Below are 10,580 nucleotides of genomic sequence, written 5' to 3'. Positions count from 1 at the left end.
GGTTTAGTAAAGGAGTATTTGCCTACCTTGTGTCACACTCTAGGTTCAATCCCATCATTAGTTTTAAAATATTTTGATTTCATATACGTTTATTATTCAGAAGGGCAGGGCTTATTGAAGTAAAGTAAAAGACAATAGATTGATATCTGTGATCACATTGTTTTCAGTAGCTGATGATAATGATTAAAATTAAAATTTCTGAGATTTCAGCAATGACAGACCCAACAAGCTTGGGAGTAACTCCACTTTTACATCCCATAGTTGTAGAACTTCTAATAACAATCAAGTTGCAGCATTCATAAAGGACATCTTTATTATTTATACACTTCAGTATGCTGAGAACCTGTTTCTCCAACTATTGTTTTGACAAAGGAAAATCAACATATTTAATCTAACTAAGCATAGAGGAAACAATAGACAAATAGAGTATACTAAATTAGGAAAAGGAAACGAGTGTTCCTTGTTAACATTGGTAATGGGATAATAATTCAAAGCTAAAAAATGAAATCCAGAAATGAATAGTTGATGAGAATGTTAGTCAATCTCCCAACTCCAAGCATGATACAGAGAATTATTTTTACAACTTTAGTTTCAAATTGTAAGAAATGAAAGGAGCTACATATTTTGGGGGATAAACATCTTCCTGTATTCTTACATAAGACTTGACCCCATTCCTGAGTGGGAAGATAGAATAGAGGAGGCAAAGATCAAAAGGGAATAAGTACAGAGTAAAACCATGAAAGAGAGTAGGAGCATCTTTTTCAAAGCCATGTTTCCTAATAGCTATTGGCCATCTCTTAGAAGCATGTACCCATCCCACCTGAAAGCTGATCTATCGGGGAGTGGTCCATACATCTTTCTCCCTGGCTAATCCCACTTGCCTTTGTTGGTACAGCGTCTGTAACAGAGAACAGAAAGGCAGATTTGAGTGTTTATAACAATAAAAAAGACTAGTAATGACCTCTTTGGGTCATTACATCAAATGAATTGGGATTTTACCCACTATTACTTTCCAGTGTTTTTTCAACATTATGATGACTATCTTTTCCAAAAAGATTTGATTCATCCTGTGTGACAAGGGTTTTGTTGCTGCTTATGAAACTATAACATTTCAGTGGTTTACAATAACAAGGTCAAATATTTGAAAATCAGTGATTGGCATATCCAGAGACAAGAAGGCACTTTGTGGAGGTGGCATTCCAGTAAATTTTTTAAACTTTGTGATGGATTTTTTTTTTGGGGGGGTGGGGTACTGGTACTGGGGCTTGAACTTAGGTCTGGATCGTTGAGCTTTTTCGCTCAAAGACTAGCTCTACCACTTGAGCCACAGCTCCACTTTTTAACTTTTTGGTAGTTAATTGGTGATAAAGGTCTCATGGAATTTCCTGCCTGGGCTGGCTTCAAACCACAATACTCAGATCTCAGCCTCCTGAATAACTAAAATTAAAGGCATAAGCCACCAGTGCCCAGCCAATCTGTTATTTCTATTTTCTTCTCATTTTCCTCTCTACTAAACTCCAGAAAAATTCAGAATGTATGGATTTGTATCCATACCATGCACAGCATGACAGTTATTATGGTTATCATGATACTCAAGAAAATCCCCATTGTTGGGGCTGGGAATGTGGCTTAGAGGTAGAGTGTTTTGCCTAGCATGCATGAAGCCTTGAAGTTTGATTGCTCAGTACCACATACACAAATACAGAAGTGGTGCTATGACTCAAGTGGTGGAGTGCTAGCCTTGAGCAAGAGCAGTTCAGGAACAAATGCGCAGGCCCTGAATTCAAGCCCCAGGGCTGGCAAAAAAAAGAAATTTCCCGAGCTGAAGAGCTGAGGGACAGTGCCCAGGCCCAGAGTTCAGGCCCCACGACCGGACCCAAAAAAAAGAAAAAAGAAAAGAAAAAAAATTCCCAATGTTAAAATATTTTTCAATAGCAGATATAACAGTTATCCAGATTTCTTCAACTACCATATGTGTGTGTGTGTGTGTGTGTGTGTGTGTGTGTGTGTGTATACACATACACATATACATACATACATACATATGTATATATATAGATAGTCATGGGGCTTAAACTCAAGGCTTGGGCACTGTCCCAAGAGTGCTCAAGGCTAGCATTCTGCCATTTGAGTCACAATGCCACTACTAGGTTTTGTTTTTGTTTTTTTGTTTTTTTTTTTGGGTCCGGTCGTGGGGCCTTAACTCTGGGCCTGGGCACTGTCCCTCAGCTCTTCAGCTCAAGGCTAGCGCTCTACCACTTGAGCCACAGCGTGTCACTTCCAGCTTTTTTCTTTTTGCTTATGTGGTGCTGAGGAATCGAACCCAGGGCCTCATGCATGCAAGGCAAGCGCTCTACCACTGAGTCACCTTCCCAGCCCACACTACCAGGTTTTGAGTGGTTAATTGGAGATAAGCATCTCACGGGAACTTTTCTTCCTGGGCTGGCCTTTGAATAGTGATCCTCAGATCTCAGCCTCCTGAGGAGCTAGTATTACAGGAGTGAGCCACTGGTGCCTGGCTTGCCTCAATATTGTGTGTGTGTGTGTGCGTGCGCGCGCACACGTCCTAGGGTTTGAACTCAGGGGCTGGACACTGTCAATGAGTTTTTGCTCAAGGCTAGCACTCTACCACTGGAGCCACAGCACCACTTACAGCTTTTTCTGTTTATGTGGTACTAAGGAATCAAACCCAGGGCTTCATGCCTGCTAGGTAAGCGCTCTACCACTAAGCCATACTCCCAGCCTTGCCTCATATTTTTTAACTACATTTTAAAAATTAAGATCCAGTTTGGATGATAAAGAGCAAAAAGTAGTCTGCTGCTCTCAGGAGGAACTAGCTATGCTGCCGTCTCTAGACAGGGACAGCACTTTCTGACTTAGTTACCTCTAGGTCTTCTGGGAGAAATAAAATTAACCATGAGCAAAATACTAAACTTGGATTTCCAAAGGAAGTACAGTATTCATGATTAACTGAATTCAATGGACACATGTCATCTGCCTATATTGGATACTCTCTCAGCTTCACAATGTGTCTTTAAATGAGTTAATACATTCTAACGGCTATAGAAATGGGTTTGAAGCCGGGCGCTGGTGACTATGGAGGCTGAGATCTGAGGATCATGGTGCAAAGCCAGACCAGGTAAGAAAGTCCATGACACTCTTATCTCCAATTAACTACCAGAAAACTGGAAGTGGTGCTCAAGTGGTAGAGCACTATAACCTTGAACTGAAGAGTTGAGGGACAGTGCCCAGGCCCAGAGTTCAAGCCCCATGATTGACAAAAAAAAAAAAAAGAAAAAGAAAAAAGAAAAGAAATGGCTCATGTCCATAATTCTAGCTACCTCAGGAGGCTGAGATCTGAGGATCATAGTTCAAAGCCAGCCCAAGCAGTGGCATCTGTGAGATGCTTATCTCCAATTAACCACCAGAAAATGAAGTAGAGCTGTAGCTCAAAGTGGTAGATCACTAGTCTTGAGCAAAAGAGCTCAGAAACAGCACCCAGGTCCTGAGTTCAAGCCTCATGACCGACAAAAAAAAAAGAAGAAATTGGTTTGACATAAGCAAATGCTCAATAAGTTATTAAAAAAACAGTTTGGGGGGCTGGGAAGGTGGCTCAGTGGTAGAATGCTTGCCTTGCATGCATGAGGCCCTGGGTACAATTCCTCAGCACCACATAAGCAAAAAAAAAAAAAAAAAAAAGCCGGAAGTGGCGCTGTGGCTCAAGTGGTAGAGCACTAGCCTTGAGCTGAAGAGCTGAGGGACATCGCTCAGAGTTCAGGCCCACGACTGGACCCAAAAAAAGCAAACAAAACAGTTTGGGGATTTGTATTTGTAGATAGTCATAGATCTCAAGTCATTTTCCATTGAAGGTTGATCCTTATGAAAGGATTTTTATGGAGGGATGCTATTTCCTTAGTGTTGTCTCTTAAGGTTTAGGCTCTAATATTTTTCTGACAAAAATAATGAGCATTTTGGACTATGCAAACAAGACAGTATGTCAACCTTAATATTTAAAAGCTGTTTTGAGTTCACCAGAAGCTTGCATTGAAAATGAACCTAAACATCCTCAAAACCTAAGCCATGAAAGTTAAAGCCAGGTATAATAGCTCATACCTATAATTCCAGCTATTTGAGAGGTAGAGATCAAGAGGATTGCAGTTTGAAGCCAGTCCAGGCAAAAAGTCAGCAAGATCCCTACCAACAAATAAGCTTGGCATACCTATAATCCCAGCTACTTGGGAGGCACAAATAGGATTGTGATCTAAAGCTAGTTGCAGTGGGGGAAAGGCAATGTGACCTAGGTGACAATGGCTTATCTCTAGAATCCTAGCTAGTAGGGGCTGCAATCAGAGGATCCAGTTTGAAGTGAGGCAGAGTATGATAGTCTGTGAGATTCTATCTCAAATCTGTAAAAGCCATAATTTATATGTAATCCTACTCAGGAGACTGAGATCTGAGGATCACGGTTCAAAGCCAGTCCAGGGCAGGAAAATCCGAGACTCTTACCTCCAATAAACCACTAGAAAACCAGAAGTGGCTCTGTGGCTAAAGCAGTAGAGCACTAGCCTTGAGCTGAAGAGCAGAGGGACAGCGCCCAAGCCCAGAGTTTAAGCCCCACGACCGTCAAAAAAAGACTAGACATTTTCATTTAATGGTACTGGGGTTTGAATCCAAGGCTTTGTACTTGCAAGACAGGTACTCTACCACAGAACCAGATCTCTAGTCATAGACTTCCAATTTAGCAGACTTCTTATAAACCTAACCTCTACCATGCTCTTTTTCCTTTTGTTGCCTGAATCAAAATCCCATATATTTCCAAAGCCTCATTTTAGCTATCTGTGGAGAAATGGTTTCCCAGTTGAAACTGTTCCTCCTCCCAGAAGAAACATTTTACTGGAAATACTCTGGGAATGTCAATGTGTCACTAGCTAAGGTACCTTAAGTTGAAATTCTTCATTATGCAGCTTGCTTTTAAAAACATTCTACATTAGGAACCTAATCTGATAGGAGTACAGAATGAATTAACTGTTTACCATATTTGAAACCCATGTTGTTGCTCACTGGTTACATTCTACAACCACCTAGTATAGTACTACCTAGTGTGCAGAACTAAGCCAGCATGTTTTTATACATAGATAAGTTGGCAAGCCAGGCCTCACCTGCAGGACTGGTAGCTGGAAAGCAGGAAGATTCTCGAGTGTGGTTCTGCTCTCTCTTTGACCTGAAGAACAGGATGGAATGGTGAAAGATAACTTAGGCAGTGCCTCAGCAGTTACTTGTGGACCCAAGTATCTAGGTAGTTCTAAAGGAACACTAGCAGAGATACTTTTACTGAAAAAAAGATGGGGAATAGCTGGGCATCAGTGGCTCACACCTGTAATCCTAGCTACTCAGAAGGCTGAGATCTGAGGATCACGGCTCAAAGCCAGCCCGGGAAGGAAAGTCCGTGAAACTCTTATCTCCAATAAACTACTAGAAAACCAGAAGTGGCACTGTGGCTCTAATGGTAGAGCACTTGCCTTGAGCTGAAGAGTGCAGGGACAGCGCCCAAGCCTAGCGTTCAAACCCCATGACCGACCAAAAAAAAAAAAAGATGGGGAGTAGAATGGATACTAGCTTTAAATTCTCAGAACTGAGCCTCCAAAATATTCAATATGGAATTTGAAACAAAATAACCTAAAAGACTAGGCATGGTGGCACATGACTCTAAGTCTAGCACTAAGGAGGCTGATGCAGGCAGATGGAAGTACATCTTCATAGACTTATATGCCAACTTAAGCCACATGAATTTCTATCTTAAAAAAGAAAAGGCTGAGGGGCTGGGAAGTTGGCTCAGTGGTAGAGCGCTTGCCTTGCATGCCTGAGGCCCTGGGTTCGATTCCTCAGCACCACATAAGCAAAAAGAAAAAAGCTGGAAGTAGCGCTGTGGCTCAAGTGGTAGGGCACTAGCCTTGAGCTAAAGAGCTGAGGGACAGTGCCCAGGCCCAGAGTTCAGGCCCCACAACCGGACCAAAAAAAACCAAAAAAACAAAAAAAAAACCAAACATATTTGCCGGGCACTGGTGGCTCACGCCTGTAATCCTAGCTACTCAGGAGGCTGAGATCTGAGGATCGCGGTTCAAAGCCAGCCTGGGCAGGAGAGACCGTGAGACTCCTATCTCCAATAAACCACCAGGAAACCGGAAGTGGCGCTGTAGCTCAAGTGGTAGAGCGCTCGCCTTGAGCTGAAGATCTGAGGGACAGCGCCCAGGCCCAGAGTTCAAGCCCCACGACCGACCAAAAAAAAAAAAAAAAGAAAAGGTTGAGGATGTCTATCAGTGATAGGTGCTTGCCTATTATGTACAAGGCCTTGAGTTGGATATCTAGCAGCAAAAAAAAAAAAAGACAAAAACAATTTAATCCTACAAGGCAACTGGCAACTGGGTGAGGAGTAATCAACAAAATCCAGGCTTCCCTTCACTGTAAAGGAATGGGATGGCTCCTCAAATATATTAAGGGGCTAAACTAGTGACAATGCCCTTGGTGGGCAGAGGTAAATCTGAATTTATAACTTAGAAAAAAGCTTCATTTTAGCATAGGTGCCAATGATTGAAAACACAACTTGGGAAATAATGTTTAACTTACTAGAACTGTTGGGGGTGAGGATTCTTGGGTGGTCACAATTCCCATTTAAGAATGTTCTGACAGAAGAAATCCCCTGTCCAAAGGAGGCAGATGAAGGTCTAAGGAGGGAAATAAAATAAGCATCAGCAGAGAAAAGGAAGATAAAGGTAAAAAAATCAAAGAAAAGGCCTAAGCCAGGGGCTGGTGGCTCACGCCTGTAATCCTAGCTATTCAGGAGGCTGAGATCTGAGGATCAAGGTTCAAATCCAGCCTGGGTAGGAAAGTCAGTGAGACTCTTATCTCCAATAAACCACTCAGAACACTGGAAGTGGTGCTGTGGCTCAAGTGGTAGAGCACTATCCTTGAGCTGAAAAGCTGAGGGACAGAACCCAGACCCAGAATTCAAGCCCCATGACTTACCCCCTCCCCAAAAAAAGGCCTATACATTTAGCCTAGAGAGGAAAAAAATATCAGCACCCCTGCTTACAACTGAAAATAAAAAGAATTTGCATGCATATTAAACACAGTGCCAAGGGCTGGGAAGGTGGCTCAGTGGTAGAGCACTTGCCTTGCATGCCTGAGGCTCTGGGTTCGATTGCTCAGCACCACATAAGCAAAAAGAAAAAAGCTGGAAGTGGCGCTGTGGCTCAAGTGGTAGAGCGCTAGCCTTGAGCTGAAGAGCTGAGGGACAGAGCCCAGGCCCAGAGTTCAGGCCCCATGACCGGACCCAAAAAAAAAAAAACAAAACACAGTGTCACTCAACCTTCTCTTTTGTTTACAAAGCAGGTTATAAACTTCAGTGGTATATGCCAGTAGAGAAGTTAACTCCAGGGCTGCTGGCAGAATGCCAGTGTTCTTCCTTCCCTAGAGGAAAGAAGCACAATGTCTCTCACCTGTAAGACAGGCTCTGAGTTGAAGCTGGTGAAGGGGTTTCTGGAAAACATTTAAACAAACCAGTCAGATAATTCAGGAACTGGAGAAGAGGTATACTGAAACCAGGACAAAGGAAATGGAGATCAAAATTTTTGATTTTGTGTGTGTGTTAAATGAAAAGGCACACAAATCACCTAGCAGTGTCTTATAAAGGTGCTTTATTCTTCTCCCTTTTGTGATCCATTACTGCCTTGAAGCAAAAAACAAAAACCGAAAGCAAAAAGGACTGCGAACATGGCTCAAATGATAGAACACAGAACACCTTAGTGAGTATGAGGTCTTGAGTTGGAATCCCAGTACACTCCCCACCCCCTACAGCCCCCCCCATTTTTTTTTTTTTTGCCCATCCTGGGGCTTGAACTCAGGATTTGGGCACTGTCCCTGAGCCTCACTGTGCTCAAGGCAAGCTCTTTACCATTTGAGCCACAGAACTACTTCCGGCCTTTTCTGTTTGTGTGGTACTGAGGAATCGAACCCATGCATGCTAGGCAAGTACTCCACCACTAAGACACATTCCCAGCCCCCCAAACATCTTAAATCAACATTCTACTTTCAAAATCTAGGAAAAAAAGAACAAACCAATACAAAATAATCAGAAGGAAGGAAATAATATTAAACCACAAGTAGATGAAATAGAGAACAGAAAAATAATAGAGAAAAACAAAGGTTTCTTTAAAATGACCAAATAAGAGACAAAGAAAAAAGACGGTTACTAATGGAGGAATAATACCCCCAAACTTTCAAACCTGATAGTAATAAATGAATTAGAATATCTATATTTTTCAAAGAAGAAAATTTGGAAGAATTAGGACACTCTTGGTGAATTATTTTTATTTATTTTATTTTTTGTCGGTCATGGGGCTTGAACTCTGGGCTTGGGCGCTGTCCCTGCGCTCTTCAGCTCAAGGCGAGCGCTCTACCGCTTGAGCCACAGCACCACTTCTGGTTTTCTAGTGGTTTATTGGAGATAAGAGTCTCAGGGACTTTCCTGCCTGGGCTGGCTTTGAATCGTGATCCTCAGATCTCAGCCTCCTGAGTAGCTAGGATTATAGGCATGAGCTACTGGTGCCCAGCTTGGTGAATTTTTTAAATAAAAAAGATTTGGAGGTACAGGAGAAAAAAAAAAGATTTGAAAATTCCAAAGGTGCCCCTTGCTTATTAAAAAAAACAAACTCTTCTATAGATATCCTCCAGGGATTGGCTAATGTCCTTGAAACTAGTAACAACTGTTCTAAGGAGATGTAAATAAATTTAGTGTGGAACCAAAGTACATCTCTGAAGCGTGTGTGTACACATGCACGTGCGTGTGTATATCTGTGTGTGTGTACAACCACACACTTGTACTAAAGCTTCAACTCAGGGCCTCTTGCTCTCTCTTAGCTTTTTTGCTCAAGGACCGTACTCTTCCACTTGAGCCACACCTCCACTTCCCAGCATTTTTATTTATTTATTTTTGTAGTCATGTGGCTTGAACTCTGGGCTTGGGCACTGTCCCTGTGCTGTTTAGCTCAAGGCAAGTGCTCTACCATTTGAGCTACAGTGCTATTTCCGGTTTTCTAGTGGCTTATTGGAGGTAAGAGTCTCATGGACTTTCCTACCCGGGCTGGCTTTGAACCATGATCCTCAGATCTCAGCCTCCCGAGTAGCTAGGATTATAGGCATGAGCCACCGGCACTTGGCTTCCCAGCACTTATAATAATAATAATCTTTTTTTATTCAACTGCTGGTCTGGCTTTGAACCAAGATCCTCAGATCTCAGCCTTGCCAGGGTTACAGGTGTGAGCCACAGGTGCAAGCCTTCACTGGAATGTTTTTACTTTTAATACACAGTGAAGACACCTTCAGTTAACAATTGACATCTTTACTTTTATGTTTACTTGTACTGCCATCTTGTGGCAATTTTAAAAACTGAAGTCAATTAGTTTTCTTAGATGCTATTACTCAGCTTGCTAACATTCCCTTTGAGAACTTGAAAACTTGTAATACATGTGTTGTTTTCTGGAATCCCTATGTGGAAAAAAAACGCAGTGTCATTATATTATACATAGAAAGCCAGAAGTGTGCTGGTCTCTGCACAGAATATGCTGACTTCAGACACCTATTCCCCACCTCTCACCAATATATGAGTTTCTGGGAGTGCTCCTTTCCTGCAGGCCTCTGCCTCCCTGATGGACAAATAGTAAGAATTAGTGAATATATCCTGGTTCTTTAGATTTCCTATTCCATAATATCTTTCTATATCTATATATGTAAGAATATATCATTCTCTCAGTGTGAGTATACTAATTTACCAATGACCCAGGTTTTGCTACTTCCCAAATGAACATAATGGATACTATTACTTCAACTCTGAGCACTTCCAGTATTTATTCCTGGACCAACTACATGCCAACTGATTTTTGTGTCAGGTCTCCATTGCCAAAGAAATTAGGGCCTGCTGCCAGGCGCTGGTGGCTCACATCTGTAATCCTAGCTACTCAGGAGCCTAGGCAGGAAAATCTGTGACACACTTTTTTTTTTTTCTGTCAGTCATGGGCCTGGGTGCTGTCCCTGAGCTCTTCAGCTCAAAGCTAGCACTCTACTGCTTGAGCCACAGCACCATCTCCGGTTTTCTGGGGGTTAATTGGAGATAAGAGTCTCATGGACTTTTCTGCCGGGGCTGGCTCTGAACCATGATCCTCAGATCTCAGCCTCCCAAGTAGCTAGGATTAGAGGCGTGATCCACCAGCACCTGGCTGTGACACTCTTATTTCCAATTAACCACTACAAAATCAGAAGTGGAGCTGTGGTCAAAGTGGTAGAACACTAGCCTTGTGCAAAAGAGCTCAGGGACAGCATAGAGGCCCTAAATTCAAGTCCCATAACAAACAAACCAAAAAAATAGGGTCTGCATGGCTTCAAACAAACATCATGGGCCAAACCTAATATAAATTTCAGTTTGCTGACTTAAAATAACTTTCCAGAGTTCAGGCCCACGACTGGATCTAAAAATAAATAAATAACTTTTCATTAAGCACTAGAAACCTTAACTTAGAAAGGTAAGT

The 10,580-nt window shown here is 42.2% G+C and overlaps 1 protein-coding gene across 1 annotated transcript in view; it reads right to left on the bottom strand.

Moving 5' to 3' along the window:
* Positions 1 to 331: 331 nt before the first annotated feature.
* Rnf212b (ring finger protein 212B) overlaps positions 332 to 10,580 on the bottom strand; it is a 32,442-nt gene continuing 22,193 nt past the window's right edge. Inside the window, exons 11-15 of the mRNA XM_070025258.1 lie at positions 9,653 to 9,701; positions 7,497 to 7,536; positions 6,625 to 6,722; positions 5,160 to 5,221; positions 332 to 898 (exon numbers count right to left, since the gene is read on the bottom strand). Coding sequence (XP_069881359.1) covers positions 833 to 898; positions 5,160 to 5,221; positions 6,625 to 6,722; positions 7,497 to 7,536; positions 9,653 to 9,701 — 315 coding nt within the window. The 3' untranslated portion in view covers positions 332 to 832. The remainder of the gene's footprint in view (positions 899 to 5,159; positions 5,222 to 6,624; positions 6,723 to 7,496; positions 7,537 to 9,652; positions 9,702 to 10,580) is intronic.

This window comes from Dipodomys merriami, unplaced genomic scaffold, assembly GCF_024711535.1.
Source record: "Dipodomys merriami isolate MVZ:Mamm:240054 unplaced genomic scaffold, mDipMer1.0.p SCAF_1, whole genome shotgun sequence".
NCBI lineage: Eukaryota > Metazoa > Chordata > Mammalia > Rodentia > Heteromyidae > Dipodomys > Dipodomys merriami.
The sequence above is the reverse complement of the archived record's forward strand: the minus strand, read 5'-3'. Positions and strand labels throughout refer to the sequence as shown.